The following is a 16,163-nucleotide window of genomic DNA, read 5'->3' as shown; positions in this document are numbered from 1 at the left end:
CCTGCAAAAATGGTATTCCTTACAGGCTACTTCACTAACACTTCCAAATTATTCCTACTTCTTCATTACATCCAGATGTCTAGGATGTTGTGGAGAACTTCCGTTGGGCAGTGGGCACTGGTGACCCATGCTTTCAATCCTAGCTACTGAAGAGACTGACATTAGGAGGTTTGAGTCCAGCTTTGACAGAAACGTTTCTCAACCGAGAGCTGGCAGTGGTAGAGTGTGCTGTTATCCCAGCTATGATAAAAGGCTTAAAATAAGCAAATCGTTGTCCAGCTGTGCATCCAGGCAAGAAAGAAGATTGCATCTCAAAAATAACCAGCACCCAGGCTCTGATGGGGGAAGAAGGGAGTGGGCATGAGCAGGAGGGTCGGTGAAATATATTCACCTTAACAACAAAACCTATTGAAATTGGTAGGGTTTTTTTGTTGTTTTTGTTTTTTTTGCCAGTCCTGGGGCTTGGACTCAGGGCCTGAGCACTGCCCCTGGCTTCTTTTTGCTCAAGGCTAGCACTCTGCCACTTGAGCCACAGCGCCACTTCTGGCCATTTTCTGTATACGTGGTGCTGGGGAATCGAACCCAGGGCCTCATGTATATGAGGCAGGCACTCTTGCCACTAGGCCATATCCCCAGCCCTATTGAAATTGTTTTAAGAAAGGAAGATTATCCCAAGAGTGATAGATAGAAGAAGTGAGGTTGATGATGATACATTGTATCTCAAAGATAATAAATCTGTTTCATTAACCAATGTTTTCCTCCATGGTGTGTGTGTGTGTGTGTGTGTGTGTGTGTGTGTGTGTGTGTGTGTAGTGATAGTGGGACTTGAACTCAAGGCTTCATGCTCTCACTAGGCTTTCATACTCATGGCTTGTGCTCTACCACGTGAACGAACCATAGCTCCACTTCCAGCTATTTGGTGGTTAATTGGGGCGGCTGGGAATGTGGCATAGTGGTAGAACTCTTGCCTATTATGCAAGAAGCACTGGGTTTGATTCCTCAGTACCATATAAACAGAAAAAGCCAGAAGCATGCTGTGGCTCAAGTGGTACAGTGCTAGGCTTGAGCTCAGGCCCTGAGTTCAAGCCCTGGAACTGGGGGGTGGGGGGAATGGGAAGGTAGGGGGAGAGTATTTGGGACATTTCTTGTTGAGCTGACTTCCAACCTTGATCTTCAGATCTTAGCCACTAGGTTCATAGGCATGAGCCAACAGCACCCAGCCATTTTCATTTTTTTGCTGGTTAATTGGAGATAAGAGTTTCACAACTTTCCTGCCAGGGCTGGCTTTGAACTACAATCCTCAGATCTCTCAGTCTCCTGCATACTTAGGCAGGTGAGAACTACCAGCACCTGGCCTTGATTTTTTATAGGACATTTCAAAAAGCTACATAAGGGGCTCGGAATTTGGCTCAGTGGTCGAGTGTTTGTCTTGCATGCATCAAGCCCTGGGTTCAATTCCTCACTACCACATAAACAGAAAAAAGCTGGGAGTGGTGCTGTGGCTCAAGTTGGTAGAGTGCTAGCCTTACCTTGAGCAAAGGAAGCTCAGAGACAGTGTCTAGTCCCTGAGTTCAAGCCCCAGGACTGGCAAACAATAACAACAATAACAAAATAAGTATGGCCATTGGCAAGTGTCCAGCTTATGCAGAGCAGCCCTGTGCCCATGCACTCCCTGTCCTCCTATACCAGGAAGGAACCACTGGAGAAAAGGGTTGCTGCAAGATCCTGCCTTTTGAATTTTTTCTCTTCTAAATTGGCTTCTGTAGACAGTTTCCAGGTTTAATATCCACTGACATTTCTTTATATTTGTTCACCCAGTTCTTTCTAATACTGTACTACACTGAGGGTATTTCATAACCAAAAAGCTTAAAAAATGCCCTTGGCAGCCAAGGGAGAGTAATTACAGAATGCACAAATGTGACCCTTCCTAATGACACTCACACATGAAATAATTTTAGATCTGCAGATAAAAATGGAAAAAATGGGGCTGGGAATGTGGCCTAGTGGTAGGAGTGCTCACCTTGCATGCATGAAGTCCTGGGTTTGAGTCCTCAGCACCACATAAACAGAAAAAGCCGGAAGTGGTGCTGTGGTTCAAGAGGTTGAGTGCTGGCTTTGAGCCAAAAGAACGCCAGGGACAGTGCTCAGGCCCTAAGTCCAAGCCCCAGGCTGGCAAAAATAAAATAAAATAAAATAAATGGAAAAGATGGGGAATGGAGTTCTTATACAGCACTCTCCTTTCTACACCTAATAGTACCAACATCTTAATCATGTCTCTTTTGACCCCACAATGCTGCGTGGCTGTCACTAGCAGTGCTGCTTGTGACTGTGGGTATTTTTCTTCCTTCTTTTTTGCCAGTCCTGGGGCTTAGAACTCAGGGCCTAGGCACTGTCCTTAGCCTCTTTGTGCTCAAGGCCAGCACTCTACCACCTGAACCACAGCACCACTTCTGGCTTCTTCTGAGTAGTTTATTAGGAATGAGTCTCATGGCCTTTTCTGCCCAGGCTGGCTTCAAATCTTTATCTTCAAATTTTAGCCTCTTGAGTAGCTAGAATTACAGGGTACCTTCCACTTTTTTTGAGACAGGGTTTTGTATATAGCCCTGGCTGGCCTTGTGATTCTCCTGCCTGTCTCTACCTCCAGCGGGAGGGATTAAAAGTGTGCAGCATCATACTTAGCTCCGCCTATGTTTGCAGATCCAGGTCTTTGTTCCACCTGGTACATGATTACATGCCCCAGGAGGTTAGCCAGGAGGTATTTCATCAGAAGGCTCCCTTTGTCTTGGGATTCTCCTTGGGACTGGGCAATAAAAGCAGTAGGAGAGCCTGGCACCCCATGATTCAAGCCTGTGATTCTGGCTACTCAGGAGGCTGAGATCTGAGGATCATGGTTCAAAGCCAGCCCAGGCAGGAAAGTCCATGAAACTCTTATCTCCAATTAACCACCAGAAAACCGGAAGTGACACTGTGGCTCAAAGAGCACTAGCCTTGAGCTGAAGAGCTCAGGAACAGGACTCAGGCCCAGAGTTCAAGTCCCAGGAAAGATTAAAAAAAATTTTTTTTCACTGATTTTCCTGCCTGAGCTGGCTTTGAACAGGGATCCTCAGATCTCAGACTCCTGAGTAGCTAGGATTACAGGCATGAGCCACTGGTGCCTGGCTCAAATGTCTTACTGTTATAAAGGCAATATAGAGAGAGGTTACAGTTAGGTAAGTCAGGTAAAGATTACATTTCTTTTTGGACAATGTCACCCCTCCCGCATACATTTCCTTACTCTTACACAGTTATTAACTGTAGAGAGAAAGTGAGCATCAACTCAGTTCTGCTTACTGGAACACAGACAAAACTGGAGTACCTATAGGCATTTACTTGAAAAAAGAAATTAAAAATCAGCACCTAGTGCTATCATTTCCCAAAGCAATACATGATATATTTACTTCTGAAACAGTTCAGGTGACTAGACACTCATACACTAGCAAAATAAACATAGAATTAAACAGCATTCTCAAAGCTCAATTCCATTCCCAAGCAAAAGTGGGAAAAGATTTAGTTGGGGTGAGTGACAATGGCTCAAGCCTATAATCCTAGATATTCAAGAGCCTGAAGTCTGGAGGGTTGAGGTTGGAAGCTAGCTTAGGCAGAAAAGTTCACTTGATGTCTAGTGAACGGATTATTTCCAAAATAATCAGTAAAGGGCTGGGAATGTGGCTTAGCAGTAGAGTGCTTGCCTAGCTAGCATGCATGATGCCCTGGGTTTGACTCCTTAGTACCACATAAACAGAAAAAGCCAGAAGTGGAGCTGTAGTCTTCTATCCCTTTGTTCCCACACACATCCCTAAATTTGAAAACAAGACCCCAACAATTTCTCACTTGAAAATAGATACACCCAGGGGCTGGGAATATGGCCTAGTGGCAAGAGAGCTTGCCTCGTATACATGAAGCCCTGGGTTCGATTCCCCAGCACCACATATATAGAAAACAGCCAGAAGTGGCGCTGTGGCTCAAGTGGCAGAGCTAACCTTGAGCAAAAAGAAACCAGGGACAGTCCTCAGGCCCTGAGTCCAAGGCCCAGGACTGGCAAAAAAAAAAAGAAAAGAAAAAAGAAAATGGATACACCCAATACAGAACATATAGAAAAAGATCTAAGTAGAGCTTTTAAAGATACACTTGGATAGCTGGGGGAGGGGAAGGCCCAATAAGTGATATGTGTGTGTATGTATGTATGTATCTACCTACCTACCTACTTACCTAGCTATTCATATCAGAATGAAGAAAAAAATAGTAGTTTCATTTCTCTCTCTAATAACCTATATACTATAGTCCAGACCCCATAAAATATACCAACCAATTCCACTCATTTCACAGTGGCTGGCATATTGTTGACTGTACATACTTGTTGACTGATGAAAAATGGACACTCAGGAAACACAAATTCCAGGTAGTCAGTCAAATTAGAAAGCAAGGCAAGGTTTGGTTCTCAGTGTCAACATTTTCTAGTTACACAACCAGGGCAACAAATGAGATAAAATTCTACCACATTTATAAGTCACAGTTCAACACGTTCCCTTTGAGCACTAAAACTTTATTTGCAAAAGGTATGATTAGGTTAAAATATTTTAAAATTAAATATGTACAATGTAATTTTACAGACCAGTTATTTTACTGCTTAATATTTCTTCTAGAATTAAATAAATAGGTGGCCTTCCTTTATAATTCCAATATGCCACTTGCAAATTTAAACCCCCTAAAGCACCTATTTGCCAGACTCAGGCTAGCCTTGAACTTTTGGTGATACCATATGCTTTTAAATTAACCCTTCTCAATACTGTACAAAGCTCCTAACAGACTGCTAGCTTATAACCAAATTAGGTTACTGCTAAGAACTCATCAGACAATCTATACAAAATAAGGAGAACATGCATATCCTAAAAGCTCAACGAATGTTAAAATCAAAATGACATAATGTGAATTTGGGATTAAGCAACTATCATATGTCTGCAAGATCTCAATGACCTATACATTTCACACCGAACTCAAAATCTCCAAGGACCTTTTTGTCCCGTTTAGGGGGAGGTGTGGAGAGAAATCACACATTTTAAAATAGTGCTTAATGGAAGGTCTATTAAAATCACAATGTATCCTAGCTGTCAATTTCAAGTAGCACCTCTCCTGGAAAGCTTTAAGTACCTACTGGCTTAAGACCAGACACAGATGTTACAAAAGGACCTCTAAGGAAAAATGAATTTTAGTCCTAACACTTTGCATATAAACTTTTCCATCTGCAAGACTTGTGTGGAGTTGAAAATCAAAGATGTTAATATGCACATAATGTAGTACATCAGAAAAGGGGGGTGGGGAGCCCTTTGGTTGAGTGAAATTTCATTTATCTACTGACAATCTGGAAAATTTCACATCCACTATACTGCAGACTTATCCTCAGCTGACAGAAAAATACTATATGAAATGGAAAAAAATATATATATATAATATCATTTAATCAACAGCTGATTACCTTTAAAACTTTGGGCTTCTTTTCCCTCTGGGACCTCTTGTTTTCTTTTATAACCTAAAAAAAAAAATCAAATTGGAAAATCAGCCTCCATTTAAGAAAAATATTAGCTCCCATCTCTCCCCCAAAATTTTTTATTTTGACTATTTCTCTGTAAAAATACTGATACCATTTAAAAACATCCACATGTTTGCTAGGCAGAACCTAAAGAGCTTATGTAAAAAAATGTACACTTTATAAAAAGTCACTGGGAGGGGGGTTAAAAAAAAAAAAACAAAACACTTGCATAAAGATGAAGGAGGGAAATACCCTTTTTTCCCCCTTAAAGTCTGTCTTAATTAGCCTCTGTATTCTTCAGAGCGAAGCCCACGAGGTAGCCATCTTGCTTGGTTCTGCAGAGGAAGCTTGACAGTGGAACAGTTCTGCAAACTGCTTTTGGTATTATTATCATGGTGTTTAAAGGCAGCCCTGGCCTGCCAGCACTGTAGACGTGCTGGGCATGCCTTTTGCAAAAACAGCCCCACAAAGAGTGCAGCCAATAGCAATGCAGAACCTAGCAACTCCAAAGTGATCTTCTCAGCCCTAGCCCTTCCTAGACAAAGGATCTCCTGTGCAGCTCTGCTCCTCACCACAGGACACAGGCAGCCACAAGCTGCGACATGGAGTTCTCTGCAGAGGATCTGGTCGCGCCGAAATCACAGGAGGCTTCAGCAAGGGGAAAAAAAAAAAGCTTACATATCTCCCCCAGGTCACCACCAGCACCACCAGCACTGGATCGATGGCGGAGTGTCCCAGATTAGTAACCTCTTGGTGGCTCTGAGGTCATGCCTGCGCGGCAGGGGAGGGGGAGCGATGCTCTGTCTCTCAAGCCTAGGGGGGCAACTTGGGCTTGCTGAAACTCTGGAAGGTATTGTGCATTTTTACTTTATAAGGCGAGGCTAAATATTGGCGATATTTAAGGCAGGGAGGTTATGTGAGGACAGGGGAGGCTCAGCTGTTGGGCTGCTTGTCTCATTCCTCTGAACCACACCTCTTTGCGGCAGGCGCTTTGCCCAGAAACACAGCAATCTGATTTCTGTCAATAAATGTCCAACGACAAAGGCGGATTAAGAGGTAACAGGAAAGCCAGGTACCAAGGAAAAGGACAGGAGGAGTGGACTTGTTTAAAAGACACTTGCCACCAAGCAGTCAGAAAGGATTTTCCCTTGCCGTAGACATTTCTGATGACCTTCATTTCCCAGAGAAATCAATCTCTCCCTTAGTGTAAAGCTGGCTCTCACTGGCCTCTCTGGGACAAAAGCACATTTTTTGGGGGGAGGTCCTCTTTCTGGCAAGATCATCTACAGTATGTCACCACGAGCATCTTACCCCCAGAGCTGCCAAGCCAGTCCCACGTGCAGACTGTCTGCACTGCAGCCTGGCTGTCAGACAGAGCCACCCACTTCCCTGGACCGGGGACAAGAGGCAGAAAAAGCCACCCTCTCTCCCCACATCGACCTGAATGGAACCCCTCACCCCATGCTCAGTGTATAGCAAGCAAGGAGAGAGCTGGCAGCATAGCTGACACCTGCCTGACACTGGGAAAGGCGCACAGGGGAACTCCCTGTTGCAATCACCAGGGTAGCCAAGGATCAGAGACACCAGGGTGAGCTGGCTGGTCTCAAGGTCACTGCCGAAAAGCAGAAGATGGTCACAGTGTGCAATCACCGCTACCTTGACAGCTGCACAGATCTTGGTTAGACAGTATCCGCCATCCCCGCAGGTCCCCATCCCCCAAAATACACACACACCCTCCAGACTGGCAGGGCCAAAGTTGTTTTGGGTTTTTTTTGGCCAGTCCTGGGCCTTGGACTCAGGGCCTGAGCACTGTCCCTGGCTTCTTTTTGCTCAAGGCTAGCACTCTGCCACTTGAGCCACAGCGCCACTTCTGGCCGTTTTCTATAAATGTGGTGCTGGGAAATTGAACCCAGGGCTTCATGTATCCGAGGCAAGCAGTCTTGCTACTAGGCCATATCCCCAGCCCCAGGGCCAAAGTTTTAAGCAATACATTTGACAGATTGGCAGCATAGCTTTGCCTGGCTGCCCCGCCAAAAATGGGTTTCTCACTTGTAGTTGGATTCAGAACAGATTCCCACAGTACTTGGGAAGAGCGAAGGCTGAGTGAGGGCCAGAAGGTCTGGGTTTCATCACTCCCACTTCCCAGGCTCTGGTTTTGCCACGAAAGCACGCCTTCCTTGTGCAAGGGGGAAGCCCAACATGACTTCTTTTCCTACTTTAATTTTTTTTTAACTTTTTCTTAGAGCTGGTGACTGAAGCCAGCACCTCTTGTATGCTCAGTGCTGATGAACCAAGGTACCCCATACACCTCCAAACCGATGTAGACTGCTCTCTTCCACCCAATAAACCTAGTAGATAAAGTGTGCTCTCAGCTTTTCCTTAAACACTTGTAGTAAGCCAATGGTTTCTGACCTAATGCACCCACAAAGCCCATGCTCCAGCTGAGAGTTTTCTGGAGAGAAATGATGAATGCATAAAACAGAAATCAGGATTCCATAAGATTTGAAACAGGTATAAAACAACTTTGTTTCTGTGGGTGGCAAACGTCAATTAGCATGTCTACAAGACTCATCCAGGTGAGCAGGGTAGGATGGATTGGAAAGTCATTCCTTTTTAAGACTGAGTAATATTCCCTTGTATGTTTACGCACATACTGTATTTTAATTATGTATCCATTCTTCTGTTGTTAAGACATCTGGGATGTGTCTGCTTTTTGGTTACCGGTACTAATGCTGCTATGAACATCAGTATACAAGAATCTCTTGGAGTCACTGCTTTCAATGACTGAATATGTATATACTCAGTGGAATTCAATCATAGGATAAGTCTATAGCTCACTTTTTTAAAAACTGTCCCTCTTCTGTCTCCAGTACCGGCACCACTTAACACGAGCTGTGTATTCAGGGTACCTTACATTTCTTGGAGTGATTTAGATTTTTGTTATAAATCATATCCAAGGTACATTTTGACTGTGAATCTATGCATATACAATTGTTGTTGTTGTTATGGTACTGGGGCCTGGACACTATCTCTTAGCTTTTTCACTTAAAGCTAGCACTCTCCCATTTGAGCAATAGCTACACTTCTGGCTTTTTTGGTGGTTAATTGGAGATAAGAGTCTTAGGGATTCCTGCCTGGGCTGGCTTTGAACCTCAATTCACATGTCTCAGTCTCCTGAGTAGATAGGATTACAGGGGTGAGCCACCAGCACCCAGCCTTACTTTTACTCCTTAATAGAAACCTCACCACAAAAAATGGTATTTGTCTATGAAATACAATATTAAGTAAGCTGCATAGTGTAAATAACTAGAACCCACTAGCGACACCCAAACCCTGTCATTACAAAAGGACAAGAAATGAGTGCAGCACAGCACGGCCATCACCCTGGAAACCACAAGTGTAAGTCTGCATCACATGGGAACAGAAAAGCAATTCATTCATCATGTGTCTTCAGTTCCATAGAAGGAAAAATGCTTCACAGATGCTAAGAAACACTGGATACTGGCTGCTTCCAAAAAACCTCACTTACCTTCCTCTAAATAGCAGAAAAAGTGGCAGGAGGGAGAACAGGTAAGAGAAATAGGCTGACTACACAAGTCATTGCAAGGATGCACCCATCACCAGTGACTACAGGGTAGCAGGCAGTGGTTACCTGTTCCTCCACTGTGAATGGCATCCCAACTTCCCAAGGATGACAATCTCAGCATCCTATTAATGATGAGAGTCTGGGGAAATCTAAATTCCCAGTGTAACCATTTTGTGCTAATCACACAATAGCTGTCAATCACATTTCTTTTTTTTTTTTTGCCAGTCCTGGGCCTTGAACTCAGGGCCTGAGCACTGTCTCTGGCTTCTTTTTGCTCAATGCTAGCACTCTGCCACTTGAGCCACAGCGCCACTTCTGGCTATTTTCTGTTTATGTGGTGCTGAGGAATCGACCCCAGGGCTTCATGTATACAAGGCAAGCACTCTTGCCACTAGGCCATATTCCCAGCCCTAATCACATTTCTTTTCTCTTTTCTCTTTTTAGGTTTGTTTTTGTTTTTGCTGGTCCTTGGCCTTGAACTCTGAGCCTAGACACTGTTCCTAAGCTCTTTTTGCTCAAGGCTAGCTTTCTAGCACTTGAGCCACAGCACACTTTTCTTTTTGTATGCTGGTCTTGGAGCTTGAATTCAAGACTTGGACATTGTCTATGAGCTTTATTTTTTTCAAGGTTAGCAATCTCCCCTTGAGTCACAGTTCCACTTCCAGCTTTTTTGGTGGTTAATTGGAGATAAGAGTCTCATGGACTTTTCTGCCTGGGCTGGCTTTGAACCATAATCCTCAGATCTCAGCCTCCTGAGTAGCTAGGATTACAGATGTCAGCCACCAGCACCTGACTTCTTTAAAGTCTTAAAGAGATCAGTGTGATTACCTTGTTTCTTTTATTTATAAGACAAGTTCTTACTATGTTAACTTACCTGATGTTAAATCCTAGATCTCCCTCCTCTCAGGATTGCAGCTATATACTATCACTTCCAACACTATCATTCTTTTACCTTTTTTCTAGGGAGTGGGGAATATGATTCATGTTTCTCTGAAATCTACTAAAAGCAATGGACTATCTCTCCAAGTGAGGTGCCAGACTTTGAAGTCAGGCCCCACCACGTGAACCCCATTTTAGAATCGAACCCTGAGCCAATCAGATTTGTACCTGTGTTCTAATCTTGCTTGCACAGCTGATTGTTGTAACCTTGTTCTTTGCCTTTATAAGCCCTGTGTAATCACAGCTCGGGGCTTCCTCCTAACCTCCGCTGTGTCGGTGGGTAGGACGAGGCCCGAGTTGGCAGCTCGTTAAATAAAGCCTTGCCTTGCTTTTGCATTTCGGAGTGTCTGAATCTCGGTGGTCTTCTTGGGGGTGGTCTTGCAACTTGGCACAACATTTGGGGTTTCGTCCGGGATAGCCCCAGAGACCCCGAGATCCCAGACTCCGAAGGTAAGAAAACAGCGCTGTTCATTTGTCTTGTCCTGTAATGTGCCTGTTTGTTTGTCTTGCTTTTGCTTATTTCTTGAAGGGGTTGTCGAAGCAGATGTACTTACTTGACAATCCTGGTGAGACCGGGGGATGTCCCAGACTCTTCACCCTTAAAGGGGGATCTCTGGAGCCCCGCTTTCAACTTGAATTCACTCTTTCTGCATCCTTGCAGGGGGATGTGTGGGCCAACTTGGGAGATCTCCAACTCGTAACTCGGGTCCACTCCTTCTGCACCCTTGCAGGAGGTTGTGGGCCAACTCGGGTCCACTCCTTCTTACAGGAGGTTGTGGGCCAACTCGGGTCCATTCCTTCTGCACCCTTGTAGGAGGTTGTGGGCCAGCTTGGGAGATCTCCAACTCGTAACTTTTCTTAGGCCTGTGTGTTTTCCTCCTTTTGTATTAATTGTTTTGTTTTTGTAGCCTTTTGGAAGAAATTTGGAAGTAAAATTGTCCTAAATAATTATTGCAAAGTGAGAAAAGGAGAATTATGGCTACCAAAATGTTTAATTGCCATTCCAGCTTCTTTGTAGGTTTTTTGTAACAGTTTCCAGCAGGCCCACAGAGAAGCACAGGTGATTCCTACAAGTTTGTCAAGATCTAATACTGACCCTTAATAAGTTCCAGGTAAGAGGGCATGCTTAAAAACTACTTCTGTGTGGACCACCTTGTTGCTTATAATTGGAGTAAAGTGGCCCCTTATAAGACTCATTGATCTGAATCTGCGGTTCGAAGCCAGCCCGGGCAAAGAAAGGTCCCTGTGAGAGACTTGTCTCTAATCAGCCAGCAGAGTGCTGGGAACGGAGTAGTGTGGAGCTCAAAAGTGGTACGGTGCTAGTCTTGAGCTGGAGAGCTGAGGGACAGCACTCAGGCCCTGAGTCCAAGTCAAAAGTCACTCCTCCTGGGACAAAAGTGATGGAGCATCCAGAGGCAGTAAGCCACTGCTTGGATGGCAGAGATGGTGTCAGATCCTAGAGTCACTACTGTTGGCCTTTCAAAAGTTAAAGCCGGGAAGTCCTAGAAGAATAGTTCATAAGCATGCCTTTCCAATGCCCATGTCTGTCTACTGGGCAGGAATTTGCCAGTCATCTGTGATAGTGGTTAGTAAGGGTAAGTTTGTCAAATGAGAGGATAGATTAAAATCTCACCCCCCACATTTACTCAAAGCCCTGACTGGCAGTAAGAATTTTAAGCTGATACATCTGTTTAGGAAAGAAAGCTTGTAGACCTGAGATTGTGTTGTGTCCTTATTGAGATCTGTTAAAGGCCTGTCAGCTTGCCAATGCCCCCAATCAACAGATTAACCACGGTGGAAGGGACCCTAGACGGCATCGCCACTTGGGTTCATTGCTCCCACGCCAGGCCAGCTGACCCCTTTGCCCTGGATGACAACTACCGTGATGGAACATGGGAGGTCTCCAAGCACCCAACTCAGCCGCTTCGCCTTCGCCTCAAGAAAAGAAAGTTAGACTGAATATTGTTATAATTTTCTTTTTGCCTTCTTTCCTTACTACCCTGGCTAGTGTTGATGTCATTTTGGCAGCTCACTCCAAAGTGAGGTGACCCCCTTATTTTAGGTAGTTTTGAGCTTGCTCAGGAATACGGGTATAGCCACCCGACCCTTAGAGCACAGTTGAGAAGTTTATGTATTATTTTGTTGCTTACATTTGGATACTAAACACTATAGAGCTAATGGTAAGTCTGTATAGCTGAAAGTTAATTTTCAGTTTGCAGCAATCCTGCAGTCCCTTGGAAAAGTAGACTAAGGTTATAGGTTCCTGGCTAGGTAAGGTCAACGCCCCTGAGTCAGCCTGAAGAAATTACAGAAGATGGATGATCTTCACCCATCAGCCCCCCTTTAAAATCAAGGGACCAGAGTTGTTTTGGGGAAGATGAGGCAGGATAAACTAGAGGCATGCAAAACAGAGGTACAGAGACTATTCTTGTAAGAAATGGTGACAGGCCCTTTGGTTACTACATTGGGCCCTACTGGCCCATGCCTTACCTCTATGTCATCCCCTAGACATGCAAGCGATTGAAATGGACAGAATGGAGCCATGATTGGCTCCCATGTACCAAAAAGAAAAAGGGGGAAATGAGGTGCCAGACTTTGAAGTCAGGCCCCACCACGTGAACCCCATTTTAGAATCGAACCCTGAGCCAATCAGATTTGTACCTGTGTTCTAATCTTGCTTGCACAGCTGATTGTTGTAACCTTGTTCTTTGCCTTTATAAGCCCTGTGTAATCACAGCTCGGGGCTTCCTCCTAACCTCCGCTGTGTCGGTGGGTAGGACGAGGCCCGAGTTGGCAGCTCGTTAAATAAAGCCTTGCCTTGCTTTTGCATTTCGGAGTGTCTGAATCTCGGTGGTCTTCTTGGGGGTGGTCTTGCAACTTGGCACAACACAAGGAAATACATATAAAAATGTTATGTTGTATCCATAAACTGCTTTGATGAATGGCAACTCCTTTGGACAACTACTTAAAGATCATTTTTAAAAATAAGTAAATAAGGGAGCTGGGGATATGGCCTAGTGGCAAGAGTGCTTGCCTCGTATACATGAGGCCCTGGGTTCGATTCCCCAGCACCACATATACAGAAAATGACCAGAAGTGGCGCTGTGGCTCAAGTGGCAGAGTGCTAGCCTTGAGCAAAAAGAAGCCAGGGACAGTGCTCAGGCCCTGAGTCCAAGCCCCAGGACTGGCCAAAAAAAATAATAAAATAAAAATAAGTAAATAAGCTAGAAAGCTAACCAACTGCAAAAATACCTTTACCAGCAATATATCAGACAAAGGCCTAATATTCAATATATACAAGGAGCTCAAGAAACTAACCCCTTCCAAACCTAATAAACCAATCACTAACTGGACAAAGGAGCTAAGGAGAGCCTTCTCAGAAGAAGTAAGAATGGCAAAGAAACACAGAAGAAATGTTCATCATACCTGGAAATGCCATAAAGGAAATGCAAATCAAAACAACTTTGTTTTTTTTTTTTTTTGGCCAGTCCTGGGGCTTGGACTCAGGGCCTGAGCACTGTCCCTGGCTTCTTCCCGCTCAAGGCTAGCACTCTGCCACTTGAGCCACAGCGCCGCTTCTGGCCGTTTTCTGTATATGTGGTGCTGGGGAATCGAACCTAGGGCCTCGTGTATCCGAGGCAGGCACTCTTGCCACTAGGCTATATCCCCAGCCCCTCAAAACAACTTTGAGATATCATCTTACCCCAGTTAAACTGGCAAATATTTTGAACTCTGTCAACAACAAATGCTGGCAGCGATGTGGAGAAAAAAGGAACCTTACTGCATTGCTGGTGGGAATGTAAACTAATACAACCACTCTGGATAGCAGTCTGGAAGTTCCTCAAAAAAACTAAACACAGGGCTGGGAATATGGCCTAGTGCCAAGAGTGCTTGCCTCCTACACATGAAGCTCTTGGTTCGATTCCCCAGCACCACATATATGGAAAACGGCCAGAAGGGGCGCTATGGCTCAGGTGGCAGAGTGCTAGCCTTGAGTGGGAAGAAGCCAGGGATGGTGCTCAGGCCCTGAGTCCAAGGCCCAGGACTGGCCAAAAAAAAAAAAAAAAGAAAAGAAAAGAAAAGAAAAGAAAGAAAAAAGCTAAACACAAGACATCCCCTATGATCCAGCCATACCACTCCTAGGCATCTACCTTGAACATCATGAATCAGGATATGATAAGGACACCTGCACTTCCATGTTCATTGCCACACTATTCACAATAGCCAAGATATGGAAACAGCCCAGATGCCCTACACAATGAATGAATGGATCAAAAAAATGTATCTATTTATAAAGGAATTATACACAGCCATTAGAAAGGATAAAACAATGTCATTTGCAGAGGAATGGATGGAACTAGAACAAATCATGTTAAGTGAGGTAAGCCAAGCTCAGAGAGACAAATGGGGTATGTTCTTCCTGATATGAGGAAGCTAAATTTAAAACACATGGGGGCTGTGAATATGGCCTAGTGGTAGAGTGCTTGCCTCACATACATGAAGCCCTGGGTGATTCCTCAGCACCATATAAACAGAAAAGGCCAGAAGTGGCGCTGTGGCTCAAGTGGTAGAGTGCTAGCCTTGAGCAAAACGAAGCCAGGGACAGTGCTTAGGCCCCAAGTTCAAGCCCCAGGACTGGAAAAAATAAAACAAAAACAAAAACACAATGGTACATGACAGATTATATAAAATTCTAGACACATACAGTGAGACCAAAGAGGATGGTCTATGGAGAAAACCACCAAGTTGTAATACCCAAGCACCTCTTAATATGTATATAAAATAATATACATACTGAAACAAACTCCAAAAATATGGAAACAAAGGATCTTTTTCTTAATTTGTTCTTCGTTTTCTGATGACTCTATTCTTTACCTCATATGTGGTGTACTCACATGCACATCTTAGGGAAGGTAGGAGGGAGGAGGGCACAGAATCAGTGGAAAATGGGTGAAAAAGTACAGCAGTGCTGCTCATTGGCTGCCCTGAACACTGATGAAAGTGAAACCACAGAACTCATGGGCAGAGATAGGAGGGAGTAAATGGGAGAGAATGAGGGAACAGATGATACTATGCAAAAAGAAGGAAATGTACTTACTACCTGACTATGTAAAAGTAACTCTGCTGTACATCAACTCTCTAACATTAATAAAGCAATAAAAAATAAATAAGAGCTGGGAATGTGGCTTAGTGATAGAGTGCTTGCTTAGCTTGCATGAAGACCTGGATTTGATTCCAGCACCACATAAACAGAAAAAGCCAGAAATGGCTCTGTGGCTCAAGAGGTAGAGTGCTAGCCTTGAGCAAAAAGAAGCTCAGGGACAGTGCCCAGGTCCTGAGTCCCAAGTCCCAGAACTGGGCAAATAAATAAGATAAAATAAAAATATTATATTAGCTGGGTGCCAGTGGCTCACATCTGTAATAGTAGCTAGTCAAGAGGCTGATATCTGAGAATCAAGGTTCCAACTCAGTGGAGGCAGGAAATTCTGTGAGACTCTTCTCTCCAATTAACCATCAAAAAGCTGGAGATATGGGCTGGGAATATGGCCTAGTGGCAAGAGTGCTTGCCTCCTACACATGAAGCTCTCGGTTCGATTCCCCAGCACCACATATACAGAAAATGGCCAGAAGTGGCGCTGTGGCTCAGGTGGCAGAGTGCTAGCCTTGAGCAGGAAGAAGCCAGGGACCATGCTCAGGCCCTGAGTCCAAGGCCCAGGACTGGCCAAAAAAAAAAAAAGCTGGAGGTAGAGCTGTGGCTCAAGTGGTACAGTGCCAGCCATGAGTGAAAAAAGTAAAAGGGCAGTGCCCAGCCCCTGAGTTCAAGCACCAGTGAAGCACAAATGCATGCATGTGCATGCACACATCATATACATTCATTCAGTTTTGAGGGAGTGGGGTCACAGATTGCTGAAGCCCATTCAGATTAGGAGTATTTAGCATAGCAAGCCTCCAGTCTCAATCCCCAATACTAAAGACAAGCGCTTTTTTAGAATGCATGGACTCAAACAATCTTTCTGGCTGAGCCTCTGGAGTAAGCGCTGACTACAGGTGCATGCCGTTGCTCTGGTATGT

The 16,163-nt window shown here is 44.4% G+C and overlaps 1 protein-coding gene across 3 annotated transcripts in view; it reads right to left on the bottom strand.

Annotated features, from left to right (window-relative positions):
- The window catches only part of Tet1 (tet methylcytosine dioxygenase 1), a 90,496-nt gene that overhangs the window by 55,839 nt on the left and 18,494 nt on the right, over nt 1-16,163 (bottom strand). For 2 of the 3 annotated variants that reach the window (XM_048338883.1, XM_048338885.1), the window contains exon 3: nt 5,513-5,566. The exons of the other annotated variant lie outside the window; for it this stretch is intronic. In XM_048338883.1, the coding sequence (XP_048194840.1) occupies nt 5,513-5,566 (54 nt within the window). The remainder of the gene's footprint in view (nt 1-5,512; nt 5,567-16,163) is intronic. 3 annotated transcript variants of the gene reach the window in all.

Source organism: Perognathus longimembris, chromosome 2 (assembly GCF_023159225.1).
Source record: "Perognathus longimembris pacificus isolate PPM17 chromosome 2, ASM2315922v1, whole genome shotgun sequence".
Classification (NCBI taxonomy): Eukaryota; Metazoa; Chordata; class Mammalia; order Rodentia; family Heteromyidae; genus Perognathus; species Perognathus longimembris.
This window is presented reverse-complemented; position numbering and strand designations above follow the sequence as displayed.